General features: G+C 50.0%; 2 protein-coding genes across 6 annotated transcripts in view; both read left to right on the plus strand.

Moving 5' to 3' along the window:
- TCF3 (transcription factor 3) overlaps positions 1-1,980 on the plus strand; it is a 37,324-nt gene extending 35,344 nt beyond the window's left edge. For 2 of the 5 annotated variants that reach the window (XM_054587231.1, XM_054587234.1), the window contains exon 19: positions 1,179-1,980. In XM_054587231.1, coding sequence (XP_054443206.1) covers positions 1,179-1,321 — 143 coding nt within the window. In that variant the 3' untranslated portion in view covers positions 1,322-1,980. Of the gene's footprint in view, positions 1-627; positions 855-1,178 lie in introns of all 5 variants that reach the window. The other 3 variants (XM_054587239.1, XM_054587245.1, XM_054587255.1) reach the window with 3 other exon arrangements.
- A 7,754-nt stretch (positions 1,981-9,734) lies between these two features.
- LOC129081642 (cytochrome b-c1 complex subunit 10) lies at positions 9,735-12,193 on the plus strand. Its single transcript, XM_054587313.1, has 3 exons — positions 9,735-9,892; positions 11,220-11,368; positions 12,034-12,193. Exons 1-2 carry the CDS (start codon positions 9,843-9,845, stop codon positions 11,338-11,340), a joined length of 171 nt encoding a protein of 56 aa, XP_054443288.1. The 5' UTR covers positions 9,735-9,842; the 3' UTR covers positions 11,341-11,368; positions 12,034-12,193.
- Positions 12,194-15,999: the final 3,806 nt, after the last annotated feature.

The following is a 15,999-nucleotide window of genomic DNA, read 5'->3' on the forward strand; positions in this document are numbered from 1 at the left end:
AGGGTAGCCACAGTCCAGTGTGGAGTCTTGGAGGGTATGAGCTGGTTGGCTCTTTGTGGGACTTAGTGTCCTGGACCATTCCCAGGCCTTTGCCTGCTGAGCCAGTCTCCTCAGCCCCTCCACCCTGACTGATCCACCCAGGCAAGCCCAGCTCTCCCTCACCCAGCAGGTTACTGCTCTGAATGGGGAAGGTCGTCATCCCAGGAGGGACGCCAGGCCTCTCTTGCCTTCCTGGCCAGTCCTGGGGCATGTGGGATGGGCAAGGGGTAGATGGAAAGGCCCACCTCCATTACTATGAAATGTCCTGGTGACTGACGAGCCTTGACCAAGGGACATGACAAAGCCTTGTCTAGAGCGGAACACAGGCACACTGCCTATGGTTTTTGGTTCAGGAGCACATTTTTATGGACATGAAGATGCACACACTAGGCACACGCACTCATGCCATGGTGCCTGCCCTCAAATGCAAGCCGTAGACCTGCCCCTGTGCTGAAGCACCCACATTCACACACAGCCATCGGGTGCCCTCTCCACACCCCTGGCCCTGCCCACCCACCTACCCACTGTTCGGGGGGCCCCCCCATTCCCCTGCACATAACTAACAGAGGCCCTGGTGCTGTGACCCAGCAGTACGGAGGAGGTGCTATCCCTGGAGGAGAAAGACCTGAGGGACCGGGAGAGGCGTATGGCCAATAACGCGCGGGAGCGGGTGCGTGTGCGGGACATTAACGAGGCCTTCCGGGAGCTGGGGCGCATGTGCCAGATGCACCTCAAGTCGGACAAGGCACAGACCAAACTGCTCATCCTGCAGCAGGCCGTGCAGGTCATCCTGGGCCTGGAGCAGCAGGTGCGAGGTAGGCGCCCAGGCCAGGAGTCCCCACCCTAGCCCCTTCCCACCTGCATGCCAATGGTGCTTCACTGGAAGTGGGTTGCACTAGCTTCTGGGCTCTGTCCACATCTCAGACTCTGACACCCCCACCAGGACACCCAACCTGTTCTTTACAACCCCGCGGCCCTGCAGTCTTCTCGGAATGGGAGGACAAGTCAACAGATGGAGGCAGCCGCACGTGGTGGGGCCCTTGCCTTCCTCCAGCGTTCTGCCACACTCCCCACACCCTGTCTCCTCATGTTCCCTCTCTCGGGGACCGTCTCCCACAGTCCTCTCCCTCTACCACCAGAACGTAACCTGAACCCCAAAGCAGCCTGCTTGAAGCGACGAGAAGAGGAGAAGGTGTCAGGTGTGGTCGGAGACCCGCAGATGGTGCTTTCAGCCACCCACCCAGGCCTGAGTGAGGCCCACAACCCTGCTGGTCATATGTGAAAGGTACGCCACCGTCAGCTAAGTTGACCCGACCTCAGTCTAACCTGGGATGGTCACACAAGGTATCAGGTCCATCGTCAATGTGGGCCAGCCGGTCCACACCTCACACAAGCCTGTGGTCAGTGTTGAGCCAACACCAACCTAAGGAAGCTGCAAGTGATGGGAGCCCTGGAGGCAACAACTGGGTCTAGGAGCCCTCCCAGGCACCCTGCTGTATCCACCCCCAGGCCTCAGCCACCCCTATGCCCTGGGACTTGCCTGATGGATCCTGAAACTGCATCTTGGCCTTGCTACCCAAGCTCTGGCCAAAAGAAGCTTTCTTTCTTTCTTTTTTTTTTTTTTTTGGTAAAAACTGGAAAGCAAATGAAATATACAATACACTTTGTCAGAAAAGGAAAAAAATGCCTTAAGTATAAAACATGGAAAAGTTGAAACATATCACTCGCTGGAGAGAAACTCTGTGAAAAACTGGCTTGTTCTTTAAAAGCCACCAGCAAATTGTGCCTATGCCTGATATTTTTTTTAAGGGAAATAAAATGCTAGTTATGAGAATTTTTTTTTTTTTTAATGTAGAAGAAAATTAGCAAGGAGGATGCCTTTGGTCTTTTTTTTTTTTTTTTAGCTTTTTTTGGCGTATGTTTTGTAAGCAACAAATGTTTTTGTATAAAAGTTTCATGTCTCTTGCTATTTCTGCTGCTGTTTCTAGAACTGAGCATCACATTTCACGATCAAACAGATGAAAAGTGGTATTAAGAAGACCCCACTGTAAACCTGAGGTCCCCCACTCCTGCACCAGGAGCCCATCTGTGGGGCACAGGGAGAACAGGGACGGGTGGCTCTCATTTTAGTTTTTTAGATGTTGGGGTTTGTTTTCTTGCTTTGGGGTGAAGTGGTGGGTGGACTTTCACCCTGATGGGGGCCTCCCCTCATGATCCTCTCTCCCTCCAAGAGAGGGGACACTCTAGTCTCTCAGGCGGGGCAGAGGCTCAGCTGAAGTACGGCTCTCCCAGGTGAAAAGGCTAAGGGCCCTCCTCCAGAAGTCACTCTGGTTCTTTGGGCACCTCCCAACAGCATGCCACACTCCCTACATCCCTCTCTGGGATCCCAAAAGTTGCTCTCCCTGTAGCCCACAGAACTCTAGAATTGTGACCCAGTTTCTAGGACATGAGGACTGTACTGCTGGAGCACAACACTGTGGGGCCTTCCCAGACTCCTCCTCCTCCTTCCCTTTGACCTGGGAACCCAAGCCTGTATTTGCACTGTGGCAGCAAGGCTCTATGTCGTTCAAGGTCAGCACAGAAAACTTGCAGTACCCCACCAGCCCCTACCAAGTGGCTGTCCTGGTGTGGATGGGCCAGAAGTGGGCGTGGACAGAGCAGGGAGAAGGTACAGGGTCCCTGGCTCAGAAAACCCCCCAGGTTATACACCTGTCCAAATACTGCCCAACTGCAAAAGGAGAAGGGTATGTCACCCTTGGGCCTGTGGGCTGTGGTGACCAGGCTTCCCTAAGTCCCCTTTGGTATCAACTTCTCTCATGTGTCACCAGGGGGACCAATTCATTCCAGGACTGTCCCAGGTTTACACTGATCATCTGCATTTTTGGACCCCCTGCAGTTCCCAGGAAAACTGCAATGGTGGGTCACCCTACATGTCACCCAGGTACAGGATCAGGCCTGCTGGGGTCTCAGTTTCCTTACCTGTATGCCCCCCACCCGACCCATAGAGGCCTTAAGGACCCTCAGCCTAACTGCGTTCACCCCACCAACATCTCAGTGGGATGCTGGGGAGTGGGAACTCTCCCCACGTTTCCAGGGCCACCTGACACACATACACCACCCCCCCATCCCCACCAAATGACTAGAACTCCCCACGGTTAGGAAGCAAAGTGCTCTGTGGGAAGCTCAAAAGCACCCCACGGCCAGCACCAGGCAAGACATCCAGGCTTGGGTCCAGGGCCAACTCCTAACCCCTGATACCACCTGGGTTCTCTTCTAGGGTCTTATCTAAGACCCATTGGGACAGCAAGAAGCTATCAGTTCACCTGATGATTCCCTTGGTCTGTTGTGTATTGTCTCTCTTGGGGAACCTGCCTCAATTTCCCTCTTACTCTGCTTTTGGTCTTGCCCCTTGGTCCAGACAGGCAGGGGCCAAGGGCTCTAGTATCCCCGAGGACTGCAGATTTTTGAACTGTGTCTTTCTTACATACATAATTTAAAGTGTAGCCCTGGTCAGTAGCTCAGTTGGTTATATTGTCTGGATATGCCAAGGTTTTTCAGTCTCTGATCAGGGCACATAGAAGAATCAACCAATGAATGCATAAGTAAGTGAAACAACAAATCAATGTTTCTCTTCCTCTCTTCCTCCCCCTCCTTCAAATTAATTTTTTAAAAAGTAATTTAAATTATATAACATGAGATTAACCCAGCAGGGGAAGACGTAGCACTGGGGGTGGGGGGGGGGGCAACCACACTTAAAGGAAATTGTGCTCTGAGTGCCTCAAGGTAACTGGTTTTTTGTTGGTTTTTTTTTTTAATTTTTTAAGAAAAATAATTTTATACAAGTGCCCACACAGCTGGCTGGATTCTTTGGAAATTTTAAATGAGACCCTGTGAAGTCAATATGGAGACCTGTACATAACAGCACTGTAGCAATAAATGTGACATATGACAATGCTCAGCTGTCTCCTGCTCTCTCAGCAACTGTGTTCTTAGCAATGGGGCGGGGGGGGGGGCAGCAAAAAAGGTGGTCCCCTGAACTCGGGGTCCCTGGCCTCAAATATGAGGGAGCAGATTGTTGACTGGCCTGATGCTTGTGTCCTGTGAGGATGGTACTGAGGATGTGGGACTCTTCAGGATGCCCGGGCACTGGGGGTGTGAGTGTCCTGGGGCAGTCCTAACAAAGTGCCACACGTGGGTGGAGGCAGCTTAAACCCACTGTGATTGATTCTCACATCCTGAAGGACTGAAGTTCAAGGTCAAGGTGTTATAGTGTCACAGGACCACATTCCCTCCAGAGACTCCAGGGCTTGCGGCCACCTCACCCCAGTCTCTGCCTCTGTCTTCACATGGCTTCTCTTTATCCCATGTCTGTGTCCACATCTCCCTCTTACAGATACACTTGTCACTGCATCAGGGCCACCCAATTCCTGAATGACTTCACATTAATGACATTTACAAAGATCCCCTTTCCAAATAATATCCTGTTCATTGGTACCACGGGTCAGGACTTACCATGTGTTTTGGGAGGGGCACAACAATTCAGCCACAACAGGGATCTGACTGGGGTGGGCTGAATTAGGCCAGCAAAGCCACTGACTCATCTGGAAAGACAACCACAATTTCTCCTAACACCAAAGCTCCATGTGAGGCAGGAACCTGCACTTATAATAGGGGCTCCTGGTGACTTGGGACTGGGATTGGCTCACACAGAAAGGCTGCTTCCAGAGATGCTGCCCGTTAATTTTTAGATTATTGATGCAATATACCAGACGCCATGGAATTGTGTATATTAAATGGGTGAACAGCACAGTGTGTGAATTACATCTCAACAGAAGTGTTTAGAGATACATCTTAGCCTTTGCTGGTGTGGTTCAGTGGATTTAGTGCCAGCCTGTGAACCAAAAGGTCGCCATTTCAGTTCCCAGTCAGGGCAGGTAGCCAAATTGTGGGCCACGTCCCCAGTTGGAGGCAGGGGGCATTTGAGAGAACCAGTGGATACAACGATGTTTCCCTCCCTCCCTCCCTTTCCCTCTCTTTAAAAATATAAATAAAATCTTTTAAAAATAAAAAAGATACATCCTAAAGGTGCCGAGCTTTGGCCGGTGTGGCTCAGTTGGAGCATCATCCAGTGCACAGAAGGACTGCAGGTTCAATTCCCAGTCAGGACACACGCCTGAGTTGCAGGTTTGGTCCCCAGATGGGGCATGTGTGGCAGGCACCTGGTCAAGGTTTCTCACATCCATGTTTGTCATTCTCCTGCCTGCTCCTCTAGCTTTCTCTCTAAAAGCAATGAAAAACGTCCTCTGGTGAGGGGGAATAAAAAGGTGCCTAAATTCTCACAAAATGAGGCATCCCCTCTCTGTCCCAGCAAGGGTTGGCTCTGGAAATTTCTGGAAGGAAAGCTTGCTTCACTCAGCTCCGAGAAACCCTGTGGGCAGTGGATGAGGCATCAGGAAATAAAATGATGGGTATGTCACCTTGACAGTGGTGATGTCAGGGTGTGGTGCACCGGGTGCCTGTCGCCTGCCTCTGCCCAGGCCTCCAGCAGCCCTTTTGGCTCTCAGAAGATGGATGCATATGGCCAGGGCCTGATGAGAACCTGCTGAGCCCGGCCTCCTGGAGCAGCCCTGTCACCCTTGGACCAGGGAGGGAAAGGACGTGCCAGACTAACACGGGGAGAACCACGCCACTCCATGGTGCGTGTCATCAGAGGTCATACTGTGCTGCAGCTGGCGATGGTGGCACCTGGAGCCTGTGAACAAGGCCTTACAGGGAGGCCTCAGAAATACGGTGGGTTCAGATCCAGGCCACCACAATGAAGCAAGCTGTAATAATTTTGCTGGTGGAGGGTCTGGCCTTCAATTTGTAAAAAGTGCACCATCTGAGGCCTAAAAGATGCCAGGTCCGGAGGCCGCATGCCCCTTCTGAGATGCAGGAGAAGCCTCTGGAAGGTCTGCTGTGCCTGCCTGGAGACAAAGGCACACGATGTGAGCATCACTGAGAAAGGAGAAGAGCACCGTGAATACCTAATTAAGGTCCACAGGGGGTGCGTGAGAGCCCTGGCATTTAAAATACGAAATGGTGGTCTGCTCCGGAAAATGAATAATTCCTGAAGAATGAAGATGATTTCCCACAGGAAACTGAAGAAACGAAAACTTAACGGCCCAGGAGTAAATTCAACATAAATGCAATAAAAGTAAAAAAAATTTAAAAATAAGAATAAGATAATTTAGTAATTTGGGGAGTTCTTTGATAAATTTTGATAAGTGGAAAAAGTTATTTACAATTCAAAAAGAAAAAGGAAAATTCCCTGGTCAAACAAAAAAATATCTATCATCTGTGCAGTGCAATAAAGTGAGGATTGCCTGCATTAGAAAACAGGTTTTGCAGATGTAACCAAGGGAAGGATCTGAGATGAAGTCATTTTACCTTATGGGGTGGGAACCCAGTCAATGACAGTGTGCCTATACGAGACACATAGAGGAGAAACACAGACACAGGAGAGAGAGAAGCTGAGGAACAAAGGAGGCAGAGACTGCGGTGATGTGGCTACAAGCCCAAGCACACGAACCTGCCAGAAGCTGGGACAGGCAGGAAAGGACCTGCCCCTGGGGCTTCTGGCGGGAGCGCAATCCTGTGACACCTTGGTCTGGAACTTCTGGTCCCAGAAGGCAAGAGATTAAATTCCTGTTGTTTCATGTGGGCTGGCGAGCGGTCAGTTGTTACGACAGCCATGGGAAACGATATAGCAAGTGTCCCTTTAAAAGTAGTAAAACATGCAAAGGCTACAGGATTCCCATGTGACTGGTGGATAGGTGCAGCTACTTCAGAAAACAGTGGCGGCACACCTGAAACTAGTGTAATGTTATATGTCAATTGTACATCAATTTTTTAAAAAGAGTTTGGCACTCTAGTGTGGTTCAGTTGGTTGGGCGTTGTCCTGCAAAGGGAAAGGTTGTCAGTTCAATTCCCAGTCAGGGCATGTGCCTGGGTTGCAGGTTTGGTCCCCAACAGGCATGTAGGAGAGGCAACCAATCATTGTTTCTCTCCCTCTCTCCCTCTGTTCCCCTCTCTCTAAAAATAACTGACTAAAATATGTTGTTTTTAAAGTCTGGCAGTTTCTTCAACAGTTAAACATATGCTTTCCTGTGAGACAGCCCCTACACTCCCAGGCACCCACCCAAGACAAACCAAGACACTCATTTGATATGGACATGATCATCCATTGCAGCTTCATTTATAATAGAAAAACCCTGGAAACAACCAGAATGCCCTTCCCCGGGTGACTGAACGAGACCTGTCTACGCATAGCAAGGAATACAGCTCAGCAGCAGCAGGACGACAGACACGACGACCGGATGACTCTCCGAATACTTACGCTCTGTGGGAGAGGCCAGGCACCAAAGAGAGCAAACTGTATGACTCCCTTTATAGAAAAGTCTAGAAAATGCAAACTAATTGATAGCAGCAGAGAGCAGATGAGTGATGGCTGGGAGGAGGGTGGGGGAGGTGTTCACTGGATCAGTGATGGTGATGGTTTCACAGACATGCACATGTCCAACACCAACCTGTATGTTTTAAATATATGTATTTTTTGTATGTCAAACATCAATAAAGTAGAAATTTTAAAAGAATCCATCCACAGATGAATGGACAAACACAATGTGTCCATCCAGACACTAGAATATTAGCCATGAAAAGGAGAAAAGCACTTGTAATAACTACTTATGGTGCCAGGTGGGTACTAGACTTATGGGGAGGATCATTTCATAAATTATATAAATGTCTAACCACTATGCTGTACACCCAAAACTAATATAATGTTGAATGTCAACTGTAGTTGGGAAAAAAAAAAAAGTGAAGACTGTCGTTTGCTACAACGTGGATAAACCCTGAAAACGATGTTCAATGAGAGGAGCCAGATAAACAAGGCCACACAATGTGATTCCATTTGTGTGAAATGTCCAGAACAGGCAAACCCACAGAGACAGGAAGTGGATTCATGGTTGTCAGGGGCTGGGGAGTGACCGCTGATGGGGGCGGGGCTTTTTTTAAGAGATGAAAATGTTTTGGAACTAGATAGAGGCGGTCGTTGCACAACCCGATGAATGCACTAAATGCCACTGCACTCTATATTTTAATGGTTAATTGTATGTGATGGGAATTTCTCAATAGTAAAAACAAGAAAAGGAGTTCAGTTGTCCCCGGAGGGGCAGACAGGAACAAACGGAATCCAGGAGGCCTCAGCAGAGGTTCAGCAGGGTGGGAGGGAGGTCGGCAGCTCATGCTACCCAACATCTCCTCTGGTCACAGAATCCTGGTTATTCTCTTTTGGGGATCCTCTTCTTTCCATTTCAGCCTATGTCCTCATATGAGAGAAGCTGATCCTGCCCTGTTTCCAAAGCAGGCTATCAAAAACCAGCCTTGGGACGTTTTCTGCAATTATTGGGAAAGAGGTACCATGTTCCTGCAAGAGCGGCTGGAAAATGAACCCAGAGTTTGCGGGCCATGCTGCCCAGAAAGAGTTTGCCAGAAAATAAGGGTGACACAGAGAAAAGAGCTGAGAGAAAAAAAAGAAGAGATTGATAATAATATTGCCAGACTCCTGGATCTAGCCATGTCTGAAGTTACACAACATGCCATAAAACTCTTACCCCGTTTTTGTCCTGGCTGGAATACATTATGCAGAAGAAGCAATAGAGGCAGGGCTTCAGGAACTGCTGAATCCAAGACCCGTAGACCCAGGCCTCCATGCCCGTGTCTGCTAGTCTTTTCAGGCCGGCTCTATTCTTTCTCCCTTTTCTCAACAAATCTTTGTAACGGCCCCTACTTCCCACTTTTTAAGTTTCCACCAAGGACAGAGACTTTTTCAGGCCCTGTCTTATGACTAAACTACTAAACTAAAAAATTCTCGAGGAACTGAAGTGAATGAGAAACGAGGCTATAGTCACCACCTACTATTCCCGGCTCCCAGTCCAGGGCCGGGGACCAGGGGCAGGTCGGAGCCTGCAGCTCCTGCAGGCAGGCGGTTGAGGGCTCTGGGAGGAGGCAGGGCTGGGCAGCACACCCGCGGCGTCCGGGACTTACCTCCAGGCCTGCTGCTTTCTACGCGGGGTTCTAGCGAGCCCTGGCGGCGGTCAGCCAGGATGGGGTGGGCCTGTCACCCCATCACATCATCTATCAGGGGACTCGGGTGTCCTCGGGGTCCGGAGCTGGCCGCCCTCCGCCGCCGGGAGAAGGAAGCTCTGCACTCGTCGAAGGAAACGTGCACAGAATTCCAACAGACAATCGCGAGAAGCAAACAGGTTTGGGGAAGCTCTGCCCTTTGACGAAGTCCCCATTAAGAACGGGTCAGTGAGAGCCCCACTTCTCTAGAAGTGGGTTCACATCATACCCTGACCCTTGGGCGACCCTGGGCAAGCCCCCTCCTCGCCTGGCCTCAGTTTTGTTAGTTGCAAATGAAGTTCTGGCACATAGTAAAAACACAAAGCCACCGGCCAAATGTCGTGAGCCGGTCCTAGTTTCTGGAGGCCGCACAGCTGGGGCCTCGGTGACAGCTGGTACGAAGACTTAGCTAGAGGCGCTGGGTCACGTGCTCATAGGCCCGCCCACACTCGCCCTAATCTAAACGTCATCCGCCCCGCCCCGGAAATGACTGCTAATGTATTCTGGGTCTGCGCGCGCAGTGTCCCGGTCTGGATTGCGCGTGGTCCGTCGACCCGGGGCGGGGCCTCTTACGCGCCTACGCAGTGCGTCCCAGGCGGGCGGAACCAGGGTCACCCTGAGCTGCGAACTCCGTCGTGATGCTGAGCAAGTTGCTGGGCCCGCGTTACCTTCAACTGGCCAAGAACTGGTGAGGTCGCGGCCTCCGCCCTCCGCACCCTGTGCCCGCCCTCCCCAATCCGCGCCGCCTCTGTGCGGCCCCTATCTGCGCGCACTGCCGCCCCCAGACCTCAAATCGTGCCGGGCCACACATGCGTAAACTGAGGCACAGAGAGGCGGAGTGGTCTGACTCGGGCACACCTACACGGCGAGCTTCTGTTCCCGTGGCCAAACCGCTCTGAGCCTCAATTTTCCCACCTCTACCTGGGGGCCGCGACGGTGCCCGCCCGGGAGGCGCCCACCCTGTCCCCGCCCAGCACCCTTGGCTCAACTGTTCGGGCCTGAAAACTGATCCTGTGTGTTCCCGGCTTTGCTTTTGGTGTTTTAAATGGCCTTGAACAGGGAGCGTGAAGCTTACGCCTGCACCTGTCCCTGCTCCCATGTGGGAGGCCGATGGGATTGGGGTTGACAGGGTGAGGCGCTAAGAAAGAGGGGACTACACCCGGTAGTCTTGTCTGCGAGCTCAGGTAGGGAGAGAGGAGTGGGAGCCGCCTCTGGACAATGGCTCTGGCAGGGACCTTCAGGTGGACACTGATAGTGGTGATTGACAGCTGGAATGGCCAGGGTTGCAAGGTGAAGGTTGTCCCTGGCGTATCAGGTGAGAACCACCAGCGCCCATACAGTCCCTCTGCCTGTTGTCCCGGACATCCCCAAGGTCAGTTGGTCCATTTTCATGTGGGGCTGGTCAGAGCAGCGACAGCCTCTTCCAGGCTTTCAGTTAGTAAGCACTTTGAGCACACAGTATGTGCTAGCACCTAGGACTGTTAAGTGCCAGAGACACTGATAAATGTAACCTTTGTGGCTGATGTTCTAGTCAGTGCACAAGAGAAAGTGAACAAATGAGATCTATGGTATAAGACTGTTTGTCCTCAGGGAGTGAATCACCCTCTCTGCCTGGTCTCATCTGTAAAACAGAGACCCTGATAGTCATGCCTCCTTCAGTTTTAGGCTGTTGCAGGGGTTAGCCAGTCACTGTAAACTGTATATACAGTGCATGCACACATTGGCTGTTGGCTGTAGTAGTTACAAGCTTGGGTTGTTTTCTTAGTAGCAAATTCCTCAGATGAAACCTTAGGCAGATCACAATAGGAAAGCAGACAGCAGTTGTGTCACTTTAGGGTCTTCTGCCGGTGCCTTACCTGCAGGATTGTCAGCAGGATGTGTCCACACATTGGGCAGGGGCCAGTACATGGTGAGTGACTGATATTACGGTAGCTAGGGATGGAGGGAGGGACCAACATGTGCTACCAGGAGGATGAGCCCCCAGCAGGGCCTGACCCCTGCTGCTCCTCTCACAGGATTCCCACAGCAGGCATGTGGGGCGCTGTGGGCGCCGTGGGGCTAGTGTGGGCCACCGACTGGCGGCTGATTCTGGACTGGGTGCCCTACGTCAATGGCAAGTTTAAGAAGGATCACTAATTAAACTGACCCTCCTCAGACCCTTCTGGTAAGTTTAGCGACTCTCGGCAGGTGATACGCTTCCATAAGGTGGGTTCCCACACTTCCAGGCCTGGGGCAGCAGGGCGGGAAGGCTCACCTGGACTGTTGACCCTGGAGAATGTCTGTGGGCAGAGCTCCGGAGTAGGCACTCCAGGTACCTCCTGCCCATTGGCACAGAGCCGCCAGCTGGCAGCCTCAGTTTGTGAGGCAGTGGAGTGGGCACTGCTCCTCAGTGCTCAATCCTGGAGACTGACCGTGTACCCTGCGTGCCATCTCAACCCGTCCAGGCCTGGGCAGAACAGAGGAATGCCCAGTTTATATTTGGGGACAGCGGAGGTTGGCCCACAGCCACTGGCTTCCCTGGATGGGCTGCTCTGAACAGTAATGAGCCCTTAGACCTTTCCATTAGTCCCTGGCGTGACCATCAATGTGCTGCCCATGCTGCCTGTGTCATTAGCTCGCTGCCCACATGACAGTTCAAAGAGTGCATGGCTTTACCCCACATCACAGATGGCCTGAGGCCCTGGCCATGCAGCTCCTAGATGGCACAACTAGAGCTGGTTTTGAAACCTGGCTGCAGCATCTGTGTTCCTTCCGACTGCTCAGTGCCTCTTTTCCCATAAGAGGAGGAGCCCAGAGCCTTCTGCTCACCCTGCCATGTTCCCCCTTCAGGTGACTGGTGGTTCCGACAGCTTCCATCTCAGCACCTGGTATGTCTGGAACAGCCCCGGCCCTCAGCACGGATCACAAGGAGATTCACAGGACAACTTGGGACTTTCTATGTTTTTGAAAATAACTTTGATGTCTGAATACATTAAACTTTGCTCTGAAACCTGCCCTGCCTGGATGTGGTAGTACTGGAAATTTGGCAACCTTGGTCACTTGATGGCTGGGATGACCCAGGGGTCCTTTTGGCTCCAAAATTTTGCAAATCTAGGAATTTCCCAGTGGCTGGCAGAAATTGGTTATTTAAGGCATTTAATGGATAATACTTGCAAAGTGTATTTATCTATTGCTACCTTAGGAAATTACCCCATGACAAACATTATTTTCCATTTCTGTAGGCCAAGAATTTGGAAGTAACTTAGCTGGGTGGTCTTGGCTTGGGGTCTTTTCATGAGGCTGCAGTCAAATTGCTGGCTGGGGCTGCCTCATCTGAAGGCGAGACTGGGGCTGGAGGAGCCATTTCCAGTATGGCTTCCTCACATGACTGTTCACTTGAGGCCTCAGCTTCTCTCCACGTGGCCTGTCCACAGTGCTGTTTGAGTGTTCTCCCAGCATGGCTGCTGGCCTCCCCTATCCCCCAGCAAGTGATTCCAGAGAGAGCAGGCAGAAGCCACGTGTCTCTTACGATCTACCTTCAGAAGTCTCACTCCATCCCTCTGTTCTCACTGCACATTTCATTTGTTAGGACCACTTCCCTTAGTCCAGCCCACACTCAAGGAAAGGAGAATTAGACTCTGTGTTTTCAAAGGAGGAATATCAGAACTTCCAGATACGTTAAACCATCACATGAAGGATACAAAAACAAGCAAGTATATAAGGACATGGCACACAGTCTGTTCCCTCCCCAACGCCCCTACCCAGTTCTCGCCAACCCTTGTCAAGTTCTTGAAAATTCTAGAAACACTGTATGCAGATATAGCACATTATGAAAATAGCTATTATATTAGTCTGTGCGGGCTACCATAACAAAACACCACAGACTGGGTGGCTTAAAACAGAATTTAGGTATCTAAGATAGTGTCATTTTCCTCACGAGTTGTGGAGGCTGGAAGTCTGAGATCAAGGTTCTGGCAGGGTTGGTTTCTGGAAGGACCCAATTCCTGGCTTACAGACAGCTGCCTTCTCACTGTCCTCCCTTGCACAGCCTTTCCTTGATGCCTGGGCAGAGGGAAGAGAAAGCAAGTGGGCTCTCCCTTGTCTCTTAGAACAATACTAATCCCAGGGGACCCAGGCCCCACCCCTCTGATCTCGTTTAGTCTCATTACACCCTTAGAGGCTCCATCTCCAGGTACAGCCACACTGGGACTCAGAGCTTCAACATGAATTTCAGTGGGGGACACATTCAATTCTTAACGGTTCTATATTTTAAACACAAATGGTGGCATTTGATACACATCTTTCTGCCTATACTTTGTTCACCTAAGGCTTATTTCCTAGAGTCAAGGCCACTTAAGAAAACACAGCATCGTCAATTTTTAACAGCTGTCTGGTACCAATATTTATTAACTAGTCAGGAATATTCATTTCTTGTCTTTTGCCATTATAACATCTGTGATATTCTGTTAAATTTTTGTTAACAATATTTAATGTATGCAGGTCAGACAGAGCAGTGCTGAACCATATTGCAGCTTGAAGCAAAAGAAAATGTGCCCTGATTCCCATGATTTTATGTATTTTTGTAATAGTTAATGGTTTTCATAAAAACATCTGAGGAGTGACATCAGCATCACGGCAGAGCGAGAACACTCCTTTTCCCTCTCCTTAAAGTCAGACAACTGTAACTCTACAAGGGACCCTGCTTTACACACAGATATGCCTGAGAGACGGCGCCTGGGGACATCTGAAGGTGGTGCATCAGAATAAGAAGGGGAGGTGGGACAAGGAAGGGCAAAAATAAGATCCTCAAGATACAGGCCAGTGCCCACCATATCCCTGCTGATAAGGTAGCACTGGAAGAGTCAGGCTGCACCCCTCACATGGCAACCAGGGGACAGGAGGGACAGAAACTACACTCTGGCCTGAGTAGCCAGAGCCTAGTGAAGGTAAACCTGTGACAGGCAGAGAAGTAGCAGAGCGGTGTGGCAAGCTGTGGCCTAGGCGCCACAACTAGCAAGGAGGTAAAACAGAAGACGGGGGACCCTTCTCCCCTTGCTCACCCAAGCAGCAGATCCCAGTAGAGGCAGCAGGGGTGAGAGAAAACAAACTTGCTAGAGCGCCTCATATTGAAAAATAAAAGACCTGGACTTAGCAACCTACTGAATTGCTAAGAGCTAAACTATCCTAACAAGAGTTCACTGCCTCAGCCCTGACCGGTGTGGCTCAGTTGGCTGGGCATCATCCCACAAAGGGTCACTGTGGCCAGGATACATGACTGGGTTGTGGGTTTGGTCCCTGGTCAGGCTGTGTGCAAGAGGCAACCAATTGGTGTTTCCCTCTTTCTTCCTCCCTTCCCTTCTCTCTAAAATTAAATATATAAAACCTAAACAAGAGTTTACTGCCTCAAATCCACAGAGAGAGAATCCATCAGGTACCACGAATAACCGAGGATATCACACTCCCTGTCTCCAAACTATACTACAAAGTCACAGTAGTCAAACAGTACAGTATTGGCAGAAAAACAAAAGACACCAATGTTACAGAATTGAGAGTTCAGAAATATACTCACACATTGGGCAAGTAATTTTCGACAAAGCAGCCAAAAAACACAATGGAGAAAGGAGTCTCTTCAACAAATAGCATTGGGAAAACTGGAAAGCCACATGCGAAAGCATGAAACTAGACTGCTGACACCATACACAAAAATTAAAAGTGGCCCTGGCTAGTCTACCAAAAGTGGATCTACTAAAAGTGGATTGAGCACCGGCCTGTGAATCAAAGGGTAGCTGGTTTTATTCCCAGTTTGATTCCGATGCCTGGGTTGCAGGCCAGGTCCCCAGTTGGGGGCACTCAAGAGGTAACCACACATTATGTTTCTCTCCCTCTCTTTCTCCATCCCTTTCTCTAAAAATAAATATTTTAAAAAAGAAAAGTGGATTAAAGTCTTGAATGTAAGACCTGAAACAATAAAATACGTATTAGAAAACATAGGCACTAAACTATGGAACTTGATCCACAGTTACAAAATAGTCATGAGGATGTAAATAATACAAAAAGTATCCAGCCTCATAATATGAAAAAGTGGCATTTATTGAAGAGAAGATACCAAGATACAAGAAACATTTTACATAGGACAATGATGCCTCAGTCCCCTTCAGAGTAAGTACCTGGGGATCTCACACAGTTCTCCCAATTGCCATCAGCTGCCCTGTCCTATTTTCCTGAATCTCAATGATAGTCTGAAATCTCTTTCCTTTCAAAGGTGATTTTAGTTTTGGGAAAAGCCAGAAGTCGCAGGGGGCCAAATCTGGGCTGTTGGGGGAGCTGTCACCTGGGTGACTTGATGTTTCATCAAAAAACTGCACAAGACATGATGCATGAGTGGGCACATTGTTGTTATGAAGCTGCCAATCACCAGTTGCCCATAGCTGCGGCCTTCTGAATCATCTGAATAGTTTCCGCGGAGGAATGTTCAAGCTTAACGCAAAACTTTTTAAAATTTTATTTATTTTTAGAGAGGGAAGGAGAAGGGAAGGAGAAAAAGAGACGGACACATCAATGTGTGGTTGCCTCTTACACACCCCCTACTGGGGACCTGGCCTGCAACCTGGGCATGTGTCCTGACTGAGGATCAAACCGGCAACCCTTTGGTTCAGAGGCCAGCACTCAATCCGCTGAACCAAACCGAATTTGATGCATGTTCATTGCTCTACTTGCTCAGTCATTTTGAATGCGATGGCCACATAGTACACATGCTCGCTCAACAGCATCTTTCACTCCCTCTATTGCAATAATGTTATCATTATTTACACATGC

The sequence above is a fragment of the Pteronotus mesoamericanus genome, unplaced genomic scaffold (assembly GCF_021234165.1).
Source record: "Pteronotus mesoamericanus isolate MK-2021 breed Mesoamerican mustached bat unplaced genomic scaffold, CSHL_Meso_final contig_1210, whole genome shotgun sequence".
Lineage (NCBI taxonomy): Eukaryota > Metazoa > Chordata > Mammalia > Chiroptera > Mormoopidae > Pteronotus > Pteronotus mesoamericanus.